The 16,805-nt window shown below is 37.2% G+C and overlaps 1 protein-coding gene across 12 annotated transcripts in view; it reads right to left on the reverse strand.

Annotated features, from left to right (window-relative positions):
* Nucleotides 1–16,805, reverse strand: part of PPP1R12A (protein phosphatase 1 regulatory subunit 12A) — a 169,936-nt gene that overhangs the window by 70,438 nt on the left and 82,693 nt on the right. For all 12 annotated transcript variants that reach the window (XM_069584117.1, XM_069584119.1, XM_069584120.1 and 9 more), the window contains exons 3-4: nt 13,485–13,603; nt 4,160–4,319 (exon numbers count right to left, since the gene is read on the reverse strand). In XM_069584117.1, the coding sequence (XP_069440218.1) occupies nt 4,160–4,319; nt 13,485–13,603 (279 nt within the window). The remainder of the gene's footprint in view (nt 1–4,159; nt 4,320–13,484; nt 13,604–16,805) is intronic.

Raw genomic sequence — 16,805 nt, forward strand, 5'->3', positions numbered from 1 at the left:
CAGTGGAAATTTTCACAGGAAAATGACAATCTGTTAGAAACAAAACAAAGCAAAACAAATACTTTGAGGGGTTGAGTCTATTTTCTGTAGCAGTAGAAAGCAGATATTCTAATCATCAACAAAGCTAGAAAACAGGAATACATTTTAATACAATGCAAAAAGTTGCATAAATGTTAGTATGCCCTTCTAACTATATATTGACATCAACTTTTATTTAGAAATTAAGCTCATAGAGATCAAAGAATGGGTCTATAAACTGCACACAGCACAGCCCCACACACAAAGGCGAACACTAAATACCTCATAACTCAAATCTGGTTAACCTTTACCTTACTTTCCAAGATGTTGACCTTGAGAAGGGCTTCTTTTTACCTACAGGAGGTGGTAGTGATAGCTAACATATAATCATTTATTTATGTTCAAGAACTGAGTTCCCTGTTTCCTAACAGTATCTAAAGAATGTGTTTATATTCTCCACCCCAGTTCCACTGAATTAATCAGTATTTTGGGAGATGGGCCCTGTCAATCTGTATTTTTAATAAGTCCTCCATATGAACTCACATCACTGCCTGTTATCTGATTGCAGATCAACATTTAAAAGCCATTGACCTAAAAAACAGGCTAGTAGATATAAGTCTGAAGCTTTAAGTTAAAAAAATATGGCCACTAGCACATACATCATCAGATAGGGAAAAATAAAAATATATTCACAATTAGGAAATATGAACTATAATAATGTTAAATACCCCAAGTGGTATTCTAAGTACTGGGGAGTCTATGTGGAGAGAAAGGTAAAAACATTCCCCCCTCCCTGCTCCCAAATATAAGGCTCTCTATATACCAGGCCATGCAAAGATACTCCAAAAATATAAGATGGTATTTATTATACTCAAGGAACTTCTAATGGAGGACAAAAGTCAAGTAAAACAACAATCAACCCTCACAGACAGGTTCTACGGTGAAGCTGCCTTAGAAGTACAGGGCCGAAAAGCCTAAGAGTCAGCTGAAAGGGGCTGTGTGTTTGCAGGGAGGGCATAAAGGGGGAGATGCTGACATCAAAAATGGATCTCTTCTATTTATTTTTGATTTCATATTTTCTTTCCTAAGTAACACACTCCCAAGTTTCAAAACTAAAAAAGAATAAATGACTATATAGGAAAGTCACTTTTCCATTGCTGACCTTTAGCCAACCAGCTTCCCCTCCCCACAGATAACCATACTACAATTTTTGATTAGATCCTTACAGAGAGATTTTAGGCATATATAAACAGATACAACTTAAATTTAAAAATAAATAAATAAACACAAATGAGGCATAGTTCTATTCTTGGGTTGACACTTAACACATCCTATTGTTCTTTTCATATATTAAGTAGTGTTTTAATCATTAGAGTATTCTAGTGAAAGGATGTATCATAATCTAGGCAATCATTATCCTACTCCAATCATAAACAACACTGCTAGCACATACCTTATTTCCTAGGGGAGAGTAAGAATATCTGTAAAAAAAATTCCCAGAGGTAATGCTGCTAAACGAAAGGATAACTGTTACTTTGATCAAATTTGCTCAATAGTCATTTTTAGTTCTACCAATAACATAAGAGAGTGCCTTTTCCCAACTTTGCCGACACTGTGCCAAGCATTTTGATCTTTGCCAGTATGATAGATGGAAAATGATGATTCATTGCAGCTTTATCTGCAATTATTATGAATGAGGCTGAGCTTTTTTCCCCATAGACTGAAGAGCCTTGAACTGAGTCAAAGGATCAAAAGGAATTTACTTCCAAGTTGAAGAGCTGGTGAATGAAGGTACCTAGACAGAAGTAAGAGTATGCTTTAAGACATCATGACAGAACTTAAAGACGATATATGTAGTTGGACTCATGAATGCCTGAGGATCAGTGGTAGCAGCTTAGCTTGACAGAGAAACCAATGGCCAGATGACTGATGGTCTTATGTGCTAGGCTGAAGAGTTTAAAATTCATCACAATTTCTAAGAATCTTAACGAAGGATGTTAAGAGCCTGTAAAACTGAATTACAAACACCACTTGGAAGCAGTCTAGAAATCCATTTAACAGGGCAATCTGGTACCCATATATACATTCACAGAAACAAGAATTTTAAGAAACAAAATTATCTTTACCATATGTAATACTCTGTGATATTTTCAATTCTTTTCTTTTAAATGCCGTTTGCTATTCACTAAGTGCATTTCATGACCCACACTAACGGGCCTTGAAAGTTTGGAAAAGTTTTGTACTAGAGAGAAACAGATGAGACAAGGAAACTAATTAAGAGTTAAATGTCCCATTCTAGGAGAAGGCTTACGTTCCTCAAGTGAGTAGAGACTGAAATAGGAGGAAATCTGGAATAACTGACCCACTTAAACTTCTTCACTGTTTTTACTGAAGAGACGGAATAAGGAGGACGGATTTCTATCAGCGGCCCAGGTGGAACAAACACAACATAAAGGGTGCAACAGATTTTGCTGAGGGCCAGTCTTATTAGCTTTCACATACATATAACAGAAGTTATGCAATGAATTCTTTTTTTTTACATAGTTGCCAATACCTTTGCATTGCATAAGAAAAAGCAAAACACAAATTTATTGTGACATGAAAGAGCTTTTCCTAAGGATATTTGTTGGTCAATAAGTAAGTCCCCTATATACAAACCTTTAAGTTTCGAACTTTCAAAGATGTGAACATGTATTCACATGTCCAGTCACAGAAGCCGGTTCATGTGTCTGGGGTACACTGCCATGTGTGCGCATCCACTGCAAGTGGCTGTGCTTTTGAGTACTTCTGCCATTCAATACTGTACACGGTACAGTAGTACAGTACTGTATTTCGAGCCTAGGATTCCAGAAGCAAGTGTAAAAGCAGCACTGAGGTACCTGGTACTGCTCAGAAGTACCAAGCAGTAACAATGGGACAAAAGCGACAGCAATTAAGAGAGCAGAATGAGGTGAAAAGATGGAATCGGAGGCCCAGAGAAAGGATGAAGAGAGACAAGAGGAAGAAGTTAACTGAAGAACAGAAGCGATTCACGACACAGGAAACGGCAAGGGGAGTTTCTTCATCTGAGGAGGCACAGATAGCTTTTGAGTCACAGGACCCGAATGTAGAACAGGACAGGAAGGTTGCAGCAGCCTTTCAAAATGCCATCCAGGCTGCCGTGACATCTACAAGAAGAGAAAAAGAGCTACTACCCAGACCACACTGGGTCATTTTTTCAAGAGGGCAGATAGAATTGAACCCAGCAAAGAACCAGAACCTGTGCCATCAACATCAAACACGAGTGGCACTGCAGCTTGTCCTCTGCCTCCTGCTGCTGATACCACTGGCAACTACCATCTCCCACCATCTCCCACCATCTCCCCCTCCTCCAGTCAGCAACTCTTTCTGTCTGCCCATTCAATGCCCACCCTGTATGCCAGCTACTGTGTTGTAGTACTATACTTTTCAAGGTATTATACTATAAAATTAAACATGTTTTCTTTATTTCTTGCTCACCTTTATGTATTATTTGTGTGAAAAGTACCATAAATCTATTAAGCACAATACTATATAACCAGTTGTGTTAGTTGGGTACCTAGGCTAACTCTGTTGGACTTACAAATTGGTGTTATGAATGCACTCTTGGAACAGAACTTGTTCATATATAGGGGACTTACTGTATAGTCTAAGTTGCCTATGGTTTAATATTATGCTAATAGCTCTCTGAATTCCAGTGCTCACATAATGAAAATCTTAAAAAAAAAAAAAAGTCAGACAAATTATATGGAAGTAAATAATCAGTACAAATCACGGTCTCAGAATTTGACAGTATGTGTTATATACAACATTGTTCTTAGTTTCTGTATCCAGAGCTCACCTATCTGGGAACCTCAAAGTGACTCTAATAATTTACCAGACCAGAAGGTAACACATAATGGTTGTCTGATACAAATTTTACTTACCAGAAAACTGCAATGGAAAAAAACAACAGAATAATAAAAATTTGAGAATGAAAGAACTTCAGAAACAAAACAATAACATTCAACATTTAAGTCATTTTCAAAAACTGTTTCAAAATAACGTTAGCACGTATCTTAAAAAAGGAAAAATGAAACAAACAAAATAAAGCAGAGAAACAACTGTGAGAAGCAATACTTACTTTAAAACTTCTGTATAGCCCTTGGCGGCTGCGACGTGAAGCGCTGTGCCTCCAGACTTTGCGTGCCGGACGTCGCTTATATGGCCACTATTTAACCACTGTCGGGCATCTCGAAGCATTATTCGTTCCTCTTCTTTTCGAGCTGCTTCTATATCAACCCCTGATATAATAAGAATAACTTTTTATTTTTCCTCTATAGAAAATGTTTTTGTATGGAAATAAAATTACCTCAATCATTTTAAGTGAAAATTAAAAGTGATATTATATTTTTGAAAACTGGGCTGCTTAGAACATGCTGGTTAAAGAAATGCAGGAATACTGTAGATTTTTTTTGCATTTTTAATTGACTATTTAATTTTTGTCCTTACAATTTATTTTGGCTTTTTATTTTTTAACCTTTTCTGCTTATTCCTTTTGTTTTTGAATATTTGAACATTCCCCAAGGTATATCTTCCTTTGGTTTGAAAAACAGATTTTCTTAACACAATCTTATATATTTAAGTCTCAATTTTCTATCCACCTGCTTTGACTAGTTCTCTGAATTCTAGCCTAGTAGGCATAAATGTTTTTTAAAACGCTTCAACTTGGAGGTCCTGTCTTCATGTAAAATTTAACAGGCCTTAAGACAGGTTATTTTCAAACCAACATGGTACACTGTTCATACTGTTAATATCAGTTTTATAATTTTAATAAGTTATACAGATGTTTATTCATTTAAAAGCTTGAAGCATTGTGCTAGGTTGAGGTGATAAGAGGAGGGGAATTCAGAAGGGAACCTTCAAAGAGCTCAAATTCTAAGAAAAAAATTAAAAGAACAAAGTTAATCCTGAAATTTTTCGGGAATCTCATGTTATCTTATGTTTTCAAATGCTGGCTATTTAAAAACAGCACACACCACATCATTTACATGTTAGAAGATCATAAGTTTTAAGAGTTTTTAAAAAGGTGAAGATACTGCTTTTTTATCTTCTATCCCCATCATCTGGATGGGTACCTGATCTAAAGTAAAAAGGATCAGTAAATGTTTACTAAATGAATACTGTTTAGTTGGTAAGTCGTGTCCCACTCTTTTGCGACCTCAAGGACTGCAGTCTCCCAAGCTCCTCTGTCCGTGGGATTTTCCAGGCAAGAATACTGGAGTGGGTTGCCAGTTCCTTCTCCCGGGCATCTTCCTGATCCAGGTTTTGAACCGGAGTCTCCTGCACTGGCAGGAGGGTTCTTTACGCTGAGCCACCAGAAAAGCCTTAGGTTCCAACACTTGCCCAGAAACCTGGAGGTCATCCTTTATCCCTCCCTTTACCTTATCTCCAGCCCTCATCCAACAGTCGGCAGATTTTGAGTTGCCATCTCCTAGAATGTCTTTGTAATGGCTCCTTATGCTATTTTAATTCATGTCTTATGTCTCACACTTTGATGACTACACCTGGCCCTTAATTCACTCACCTCAGTCCCTTCTGAGTTATTCCCCACATGATCAGAAGACTGGTTTTTCTATATTAAAATACGATCATCTCACTTTTCTATAAAAACCTGTCAATGATTGCTAAGCTCCTATAAGACAAAGCTCAAGCTCTTAAGTGTAGCATACAAAGCCATTTATGATTTGGTCTCAAGGCATTTTTAATCTCTAGTATTTCTCCTCTATCATCACCCAGTGTTCCAACCATCTGGGATCTTCACATAGGTCAAGTACATCACTTGCCTGTGCTACTGTGCAAGCTGTTATCCTCTACCTGGAATGTATCCTTATCTTGCTTGCTTTATTTATTCAAGACACAACTGAATTGTTGAACTGAAGCTCAATCTTAAAAAAGTAGGCAAAAATGATAAAGTACTTTTAAAATCCCCAAATTACAAAAGTACCAGCTAAAGTCATCTTGAAACTAGAGATCTTATTACCACATATGAAAGAAACCTACAATAAGACTTTCCAAACTGACTTTATAAAACAATTATATATATAATATAGAACAAATAAAACCTATTATCTTTATTTAAAAAGCATCACAATTTCTATAAAAAAGCAATTTTACATTATAAATTTCCTATCAAAAGATAATCAGCCCATCTTATTGAAGATGTCTTCTAATGTTATTCATAAAAGAAATTATAAGGCTGCAACTGTAATACATTAAGAATAATCTTTCTACTAAAAGACTTTTTTCAGACTGATTTATTTTCTTATGCTTTTTTTTAACTACGTCTTTTAAAACATGAACCTATTTATTATCTTTATCCCTTTTCTCTTTACCATCTTGAACAGCCTGACTGTTACTATCTTTTATTATTCTAAATTTCCTCTGGACTTGAAATAAATAAAACATCTACTTCTTACTTCTGGATTTATCTAATTTCATGCTATCTTTACTTTATTACAAAGCAATTACCCTTTGTTGCCACCAAATTGTGCCTTTATATAAATTATATATAAACAAACAACTCAAGTCTAAAATTTAAGTATATATGAAGGGAAATTTCTTATGTTTAAGTAAATTCAGTTACCAAAAAACCTAACAACACTTTTCTTCCTTTTAAAATCTTTTAAAAAATACCAATGATTACAGCGATGGACAATTACATTTTTTTTAAACCCTATCAGACAATATAAATATATATATAGAATATATATAGAGAGAAATAAAATATATATAACAATATATATAGAGAGAACAATACTTGTTTTCTAATTCCAGTATTTTAACTAGGCTAGTAACCTTCAGACAGCCATAACTTCTCTCAATATTAGTATAATGAGTTAAGAACACAGATCTGAATCTACACGGCTTGGTTTCAATCCCTGATCTGCCTCTTACTAGCTCTATCGTCTTGAGCAAGACACAATCCACACTAGCATTCAGTTTCTTTATTTGTAAGTTAGCAATAATCATGTTGTTCTGAGGATTAAATTAATTAATATATGTGAAGTATTTAGAAGAGGAATAAGCACTGAGGTGTTAATTATCATGATCAGTTCTAAAAGTCTATGATTCTGCTTCTCTTTTTATTGCCTTGTGGACTAACAGGGAAAAGAGCCTATAAAGCATTTTACTGGTCTTTAATTCACCTACTGGTCTTTAGTTTACCTATAATTGCAAAACTTTTAAACAATGAAAACAATGTATACTGAACTAAATGGGGTATGATAATAAAGTGACTAGACTATTTACCATCTGTCACTACTATTAAGAAATAGTAAATGTTAGCTTATAAGAAAATGTTAGTCAATTCTCTTAGGTAAGAAAACATAAAACTGAATTGGAATTTGGTTAGATAAGAGGTGCAAAAATTGACTTGTATTCCAAGCTAAATAAAGAAAATTACTTTAAAACATAAATCAGAAATACTTTCATCTACTATTCAATTACTACTACTTTCAAAGGAAATTTACTTAAGCATGACTAGTTGTTAATCATGTACATTAGAACAAGAGCCAAAAGAATGATTAAAGAATTTAAAAATATTAAATAATAACTTTCATATCAGGATAAATAATTTGAGAAATCTTGTCATTACTAGTGATATATTTAGGAGGCTCCTTTTATAAATTGTTCAGCTCTACTGATAGAGAGAGATGCCTCTATCTTTTTTTCTTTGGAATAAAGTTATGTTATATAAATCATGTATTCCCATTTATTATTCCCATGAACGAATGAACATTAGGAAATATTTCTAGGAGACATTCCTAATAGAATGTAGTATGGTACTGTAATGAAGAGTGTGGGGCTCAAGGTATCTGTTACACTGTTTGGGAATGAACTACATACAGCATCACTTTCTACCTGTTTGACCTTGGGCAAATCTCTGAACCTCCTTTTCTCATCTATAAAATGAAGAGACAGCACTATTAACCTTGTAGAACTGCTATAAGGATGAAATGAAATAATCCATGTAAAGTCTTCTGCTCAATAACTAGTATTTAGATATTTTAAAAAGAGTTAGCTTTTATTTTTACTATCAGTGCTTCAAATTCAGTTTCAGGGTCATATTACGTATTATTTTCCAGAGTTTCTCACCTATTACTTCTCCAGATTTACATTTCCATCCTGACCTTGCCCAGATTCTGACACGGCACTGACCAGTGCCATTCAGATGTGCTTTAGCAACCACAAATGCAATACACCTCAAAACAAACTCATGCACGTTCCTGCTTTGTTCCACCTTTTTGCGTGAATTCACCCAATAATCACTTCTTAAACTGGAAATCTCAGGAGGCAAATTAGCTGGCCTCAATTCTTCCTTCAACTCCATATTCAATTACTCACCAAGCTGTTTTAATTTTACCTTAATATTTTCTGAAAACAACCCTGGCTCTTTGCTCTTTTCCACCTTAAATATAATTGCATTGGCCCTACTGGCTCTCACCTGGATTAAATGACGGGTCTCCCTCTGGGAAGGCACGCCACCGTGTGCTCCCCATTTGAGTTCATCCTCCAGATTACCACCAGCTTTATTACTAGACACTAAATCCAACCAGGTTCGTCTCCTGCTGGGGATCTTTGTTGCATCTGTCTAATGCCTGCAAAATAGATGTCCACCATCTGGCAGCTAGTCTCATCTTTTCAAGTCTCAATCTCATACTAAGTCCATCTTGATTTTCTTCCTCCCTTCCAATCCTAGTGAATTCTCTGCATTTGCTATGTTTCTGATCCCTTTTCTTTGCACTTGTTGATACCCCCTTCTGACACGCTTTTTTTGTCCACCATGCCTCTTCTCTGCCAAGCAAACTCCCTCTCAAATGTCCTGTTTCTCAGACCCTTCCTGACTGAGAGCAGTCAGTCTTTCCTGTTCTCCCGCACTGTTCGGCTCCCGCCTGTGTTAGCGCACAGCACAGTAAAGCTGTTTATGGAGCTGTCACTTTCACCACCCTGTGAGATCCTCAAGAGCAAAGTTTGTTTCATTTTTTGTTTAAATACCCAGCACTCAGAACAAATATGCTGGCACATTAATCAAAATCGAATGAATCATTACAATTACAATCAGCCTTGCTAACAGTTTCCTTTATATAGAAAGAAACTAAAGACAAGAAGTTTTCAGTACATCTCCGTCCCTTTCCCAGTTGCTATCTCAGTTAAGTTCAGTCGCTCAGTCATGTCCGACTCTTCGCAACCCCATGAATCGCAGCACGCCAGGCCTCCATGTCCATCACCAACTCCCGGAGTTCACTCAGACTCACGTCCATCTAGTCAGTGATGCCATCCAGCCATCTCATCCTCTGTCGTCCCCTTCTCCTCCTGCCCCCAATCCCTCCCAGCATCAGAGTCTTTTCCAATGAGTCAACTCTTCCCATGAGGTAGCCAAAGTACTGAAGTTTCAGCTTCAGCATCATTCCTTCCAAAGAAATCCCAGGGCTGATCTCCTTCAGTATGGACTGGTTGGCTCTCCTTGCAGTCCAAGGGACTCTCAAGAGTCTTCTCCAACACCACAGTTTAAAAGCATCAATTTTTGGTGCTCAGCTTTCTTCACAGTCCAACTCTCACATCCATATATGACCACTGGAAAAACCATAGCCTTGACTAGATGGACCTTTGTCGGCAAAGTAATGTCTCTGCTTTTCAATACGCTATCTAGGTCGGTCATAACTTTTCTTCCAAGGAGTAAGCGTCTTTTAATTTCATGGCTGCAGTCACCATCTGCAGTGATTTGGGAGCCCCCCAAAATAAAGTCTGACACTGTTTCCACTGTTTCCCCATCTATTTCCCATGAAGTGATGGGACCAGATGCCATGATCTTCGTTTTCTGAATGTTGAGCTTTAATACAACTTTTTCACTCTCCTCTTTCACTTTCATCAAGAGGCTTTTTAGTTCCTCTTCATTTTCTGCCATAAGGGTGGTGTCATCTGCATATCTGAAGTTATTGATATTTCTCCTGGTTATCTTGATTCCAGCTTGTGCTTCTTCCAGCCCAGCATTTCTCATGATGAGAAACTCATCTGCATATAAGTTAAATAAGCAGGGTGACAATATACAGCCTTGACGTACTCCTTTTCCTATCTGGAACCAGTCTGTTGTTCCACGTCCAGTTCTAACTGTTGCTTCCTGACCTGCATATAGGTTTCTCAAGAGACAGGTCAGGTGCTCTGGTATTCCCATCTCTTTCAGAATTACTGAAAGAGGAACTCCCCAGGTCAGTAGGTGCCCAACATGATACTGGAGATCAGTGGAGAAATAACTCCAGAAAGAATGAAGGGATGGAGCCAAAGCAAAAACAATACCCAGTTGTGGGTGTGACTGGTGAGAGAAGCAGGGTCCGATGCTGTAAAGAGCAATATTGCATAGGAACCTGGAATGTCAGGTCCATGAATCAAAGCAAATTGGAAGTGGTCAAACAGGAGACAGCAAGAGTGAACGTCGACATTCTAGGAATCAGCGAACTAAAATGGACTGGAATGGGTGAATTTAACTCAGATGACCATTGTATCTACTACTGCGGGCAGAAATCCCTCAGAAGACATGAAGTAGCCATCATGGTCAACAAAAGAGTCCAAAATGCAGTATTTGGATGCAGTCTCAAAAACGACAGAATGATCTCTGTTCATTTCCTAGATAAACCATTCAATATCACGGTAATCCAAGTCTACGCCCCAACCAGTAATGCTTAAGAAGCTGAAGTTGAACGGTTCTATGAAGACCTACAAGACCTTTTAGAACTAACACCCAAAAAAGATGTCCTTTTCATTATAGGGGATTGGAATGCAAAAGTAGGAAGTCAAGAAACACCTGGAGTAACAGGCAAATTTGGCCTTGGAATACGGAATGAAGCAGGGCAAAGGCTAATAGAGTTTTGCCAAGAAAATGCACTGGTCATAGTTGCTATCTATCTGGGCACTAATCAGGACAAGATGGACAGATAGGGTACTCTTTCTTTCTAGGTTGTGGTGCTTTATATCCATTCTTCCAGTTTCTTCAAGGCTTGACTATCTCATTACTCCATAGGATAGAAGTGTTAGAAGCTCTTCTGCGGATTTCTCTAAGCTCTAGTTTATGACTACTGTTGTAACATGGACCTTGCTTCTTCTGGACTCCAGGTACCTTCAGCTACTTGTTACAATGCTTCAGCTCTATTTAAGCATTTAAATATTTCCTCAGTTTTTAGTGCCCAAGATTTGTTTTTTAAAGAGCCAGAAGTGTGTGTGTGTTGAGTCATGTTCAACTCTTTGTGACCCCATGGATGGTAGCCCACTAGGCTCCTCTGTCCATGGAATTTCCCAGGCAAGAATACTATTTCCTACTCCAGGGGATTCTCTACTGCAGGACTGCACCCGAGTCTCTCATGTCCCCTGCATTGGCAGGTGGATTCTTTACCACTGCATCACCTGGGAAGCCCCAAAGCAACCAGGTAGTCCTTATGAATTTTCCCAATCCCAAGAAATAAAAATCTCTTTTCACTTAGCTTCTATTTCTTTACTTTTATTTAATGAACCACACTTCCACAAGACTGAGCCCTCTCTAAACAAATACTCCATATCTTATACAACATAGTTCTCTTCTGATAATACTCATTCAATCACTGCCTAGACATAATACTACAGTGGAAATCACAGTAATTTATATATACGTTTTTAAAAACGGAAGTAAAATACACGTAATAAAATTTACTATCTTAATAATCATTTTAAGTAGACAGTTCAACAATGTTAAGTACATTTACCTTGTTGCTCAACCTTCAGAACACTTTTCGTCTTGCAAAACTGAAACACTGTGCTGATTAAACAGCAAATCCCCATTCCCACCTCCTCCCAACTCCTGACAACCATCATTCCACTTTCTCTATGATTTTCAGCACTTGAGGTACCTCATGTAAGTGGAATCAGACAGTAACTGTCTTTTCGTGACTGACTTATTTCGCACAGCATAATGCTCTCAAGGTTCAACCAGGCTACAGCATATGTCAGAATTTCCTTCATAATGCTGAACAGTATTTCACTGTAAGTATATATTATATATTGTTTATTCATCCACCAATTGATGAACATTTGGTTTTCTTCCATCTTTTAGTTATTGTGAATAAACATGGGTATATAAAAGTCTCTTTGAAACTTTCCTTTTAATTCTTTGGTTATGTGTCCAGAAGAGGAACTGCTTTATATTTATTGAGATATAATTCACACAATTTAAAGTAAACAATTTAGTGGTTTTTAGTAAGTCTGCAGAGTTGTGTAACTATTACCACAATCAGTGTTGGAACACTCATCACTCCTAAAAGAAATTCTATCCATAAGCAATCATCTATCATCATAAATTGACATCTCCCAAATTCATATCTCTAGCTTATACCTCTCTCTACTAACATATTCAACTGCCTGGATATCTAGCAGGCAAAACAAACTTAACAGGTCTAAAAAATGAACCCCTGAACCTTTTCCTATAAAACTTACTTCGTCCACAATATTCACATCTCTCGTAAAAACAGCACCCATCTAGTTGCTAAAACCAAAAAGCTTAGAATCCTCCCTGCCTCCTTCTTACACACCCTACTTTTAATCATGCAGTGGTCTTCTTGGTCAAATCTTCATAATGTATCTAAACCCACACTTTTCTCCTCACTTTGTCTGCCGCCACCCACTTCTCCCCTCGCCGTTCTCCTACTGTTGCCCTTCCCTTGCACAGCAGCCCCACAGAACCTTTCTACAATAAGTCAGATCATGTCACTCCTCTAACCTCCGTCTCTCCACTGACCCCCGTCTCTCCACTGACCCCCAATCTCACTCAGATTAGAAGCTAAAATCCTTCCAGTGGCCCACACGGGCTTGTGTGATGTGGTCCACTGCTCCTTCTGGGACCTCATGTCCTCCCAGCCTCTTCCACGTTCTGTCTGCTTCGGCCACACTAGGCTCGTACACTGCTCCTCTGGAACATCAGGCACCCTCCCGTCCGCGGACTCACTGCTCCCACTGCATGCAGCGCTCTTTCCCCAGGCCTGCATGATTCACTCCACCGCCTGGAGAAGACCTTAGCTTCAATACATCCTTATCAGTGAGGACTTCTTGACTGTTCTATTTAAATTTGTCTTGTTCACCCCGTACACTTTCTATCTTCTTTGTCTGTTTTATTTATCTCCAAAGCTTTTATTGATAGGTAACTTTATGCCTGATCCTACCACTTACAATATACTTCTTTCAACTTAAAAAATATTAAAAAGGTGTAGAGTTAATCATACATTTGTTCAAGTAGAACCTTACTTCACATATTACTAAGTAAACTGATTTTTTTCACTCAAATTGTAACTGTCCTTCAATGTCAACAATTATTTATTGAAAAAGTCAAGTATCATACTTTACACAAGACAGTTTTAAACATGCTTTCCATTTAGGTTGGTTTCCATTACCTTGCCGATTAACTTCATTCTGAAGTAGCTCTTCCATTGCCTCCTCCTCAGCAATATCTAAAGGTGTGTCTCCTTCACTGTTGACAGCTCCTACATGTGCTCCCTGACCAATCAAAAACCTGCAGAATTAAAGGGAAGAGAGTTAAGCAATGATGGTATTGTTGAAATAAGACTAAATGAATAGCTAATCAGGTAAACTTCTATGCAAGAGCAGTAATAAAAACAAAAGAAAGCATAGGCATTATGTAAGTTTTAAGAAACTACCATAAAGCATGCTTTCTTTTCTTTTTACAATTTCGTATTTCCTAATTTTTCTGTAAGGAATACACTAATACAATACTAATACAAAAAACTCAGTCATGTCCAACTCTTTGCGACCCCATGGATTGCAGCCTAAGAGGCACCTCTGTCCATGGGATTTTCCAGGCGAGAATACTGGAGTGGGTTGTCACTTCCTTCTCCAGGAGATCTTCCCGACCCGGGGATCAAACCCGGGTCTCCCACATTGTAGGCAGATGCTTTACCATCTGAGCCACCAGGGAAGTCACAATACTATATTAATACTGTACAAATACTAATACAAAAATGTCATTTAAAAATATTACAAGTATTTTAAAACAATTATGAAATCTTTCATAGGATTATTTCAGACTGTCTCCATTAAAATTTTTCATTATCTCCATATTGACTGGTTCCCTAACTGATCTTCACACTCCCAGTCTCATACCATAAGCAAAAGCTCCTAACCCGAGACTCATGGACATAATGCGCAAAGTCATTCAGCTGGTACAGATATCTTAAAATACTGTTCATGCTCATCAGTCTTTTTAATGTGTTACTGAAGAAGAATACACATACTTTGCACTATTTTATTTTATGCATCTGAAATACAATACTAAGAACAGATTCACAGGCGTCATTACACCTGCCAAAGGGATCAAGGGATCCAGATACAAAATGGTTATGAATCTCTTTCACTATACCAACTGCACATCTTCCAGAATCATCTATTTGATATGACTGGAGTCAATTCTCAATTTAAGGTTCTCTGAATGGTTGTCCATGCTAGGAGAAAACACACATGACCCTTATTGATCTGGTTTTATCTTCTTTTCAGCCTCATACTCTTCTTTCCACATTTTAGATTCCAACAATATGGAACTATAGTTCCAGACTAAACCACGTTCTTTTGGCATCCGTGATTTTACTTTTATGTAAAGAATGGTTCTTTTTTTCTCATATCCCTAAATCAATCTACTCTTACTCATTTATTTTTATAGGTTACATGACAATATATGCATTATAAAAACAGTGAATAAGAAAAAAGAGCCCACAGAGTTTTTAAAAAAGAAAAAAACTCTATACCTCTTTTATTGTCATGTTCCCTCTCAGAGATAAACACTATCAACAGCATGGCAAGAATCTTTCCAGTATCTTTGCTATAAATTTATATGTTTGTATATAAACAAATATACACAGTTACTTTTGAGGTTCTTTTTGTAAAACAAAATTAATGGGATTACTTTAAATGCACTAGAATGCAACCTTTGCCTTCTAATAGCTGAAAAATATTTCATGATATGACTGGGTCAATTTTTTTAATACTATCTTGCTAATGGATGTGTTCTTAAATGGACATTTGACATTATCAATCTTTAAAACTTTTCTCAATGTGATGAGAATAAAGCACCTTATCATCATTTTATTTCCTGACTACACAGGAGGTTGAAAATATCTGGATACGTTTACTAGCATTTGTTATTTTCTCCTTTTGTGAACTTTCCATCTTTCACATTTATTTTTAATGTCTGCACTTATGGAATGTTATAGATTGAATGACTTTGTGTTCCTCCAAAATTCATGTTGAAACCCCAAACTACCAACGTCATGGTATTAGGAGGCAGGATTTGGGGAAGGTAATTTAAGTATAGATCAGATCATGAGGTTGGAGAATCCATGATGGGATTAATGTTTTTACAGAAGAAAATAATAGAGCTCACTGTCTCTACATTGAGTACACAGCAAGATGGCAGCCACCTCCAAACCAGGAAAGGAGCCCTCGCAAGACACAGAATTGTGTGTCTTGAACTCTCTAGTCTCCAGAACTGTGAGAAACAAATGCCTGCTGTTCAAGCCTCCTAGTTTATAGCATTTTTCTTACAGCAGTCAAAGCTAAGACAAGTGCCTACTATGTATCGAGCAGTCTGTTACATGTCAGGAATACAGTAGCAAACAAAAACAGATGCAGAGCTTCCCCTCAATAATTTTATAATCTAGAAAGAGAGCTAGATTATTTATCTAAATTAATGTAAAACTTTGATGCCTTATGACAGAGACTTTTACCTCTATAAGCAAATTGACAGAATTTTGATTTAGTAAGGTCAGGAAAGGATTCCCTGAAGAATATATACGTACTAGCAGCAAACGTAACGGAAGGAATGTATGTGCCAGAACCAAAACCCTGTGACAGGAAACGTGTATGACTAGACAAGTGCTTGTGTCCATGCTAAGTGGCTTCAGTAGTGTTTGACTCTGCGACCCTATGGACTATGGCTAGACAAGGGCCTGGTTCATTTTCCTGGGAGTAACTGAAAAAGAATTAATCAGTCTCTACACAGTTTCTGTCATGTACACCCCGAAGTTAGTGTTTATTTCATAAGATCCTTAAATGATCATTTATGTGTTTTAAGAAGATCACTTTGTACAGTATGAAAAACAAATAGAATGGAGAAAGAAAGCAGGCACACCAGCTAATGAGCTACTGCAGCAGTAGAGAAAAATTATGTTGGACGTTGAATTTGATGGAGGAAATGGATAAATTCCAGAGATATCTAGGAGATCCTAGAGATCAGCTGGATACAAGGAGCAAGGGCGAGGAAGGTATCTACGATAAACTGAAGTTTTCAACGTGTATGGATGGCTATACTAATTTACGATTCACAAAAAACGAAGTTATTCCCTACTTCTAATAGACATGCTGTAAGTATACTGTCACTACATTACATTTACATTACACTACATTTACTATATTGTCACTACATTAAAAAATACTTCTGACAGTATTCTGTTATGAGTGAAGTTTAAAGGTTATATGAAGTCAGGTCTGTCGACCTTTTGCTTTAAGAAGGGTTTTCCCAACTAGCTACGAATATCTATGTGGAGATATAACTTTTATAAGACACACTGACAGAAAGAGAAAGAGAGAAGAAGAAAATAATATACACCAAAAGCTAACAGAGGTAACATTAGGAGGGTTTTGCTTTGTTTTTTCATCCATGCCTCACGGCACCTGCGGTCTCAGGTCCCCAACTAGGGATTGAA

Source organism: Ovis canadensis, chromosome 3, assembly GCF_042477335.2.
Source record: "Ovis canadensis isolate MfBH-ARS-UI-01 breed Bighorn chromosome 3, ARS-UI_OviCan_v2, whole genome shotgun sequence".
Classification (NCBI taxonomy): domain Eukaryota; kingdom Metazoa; phylum Chordata; class Mammalia; order Artiodactyla; family Bovidae; genus Ovis; species Ovis canadensis.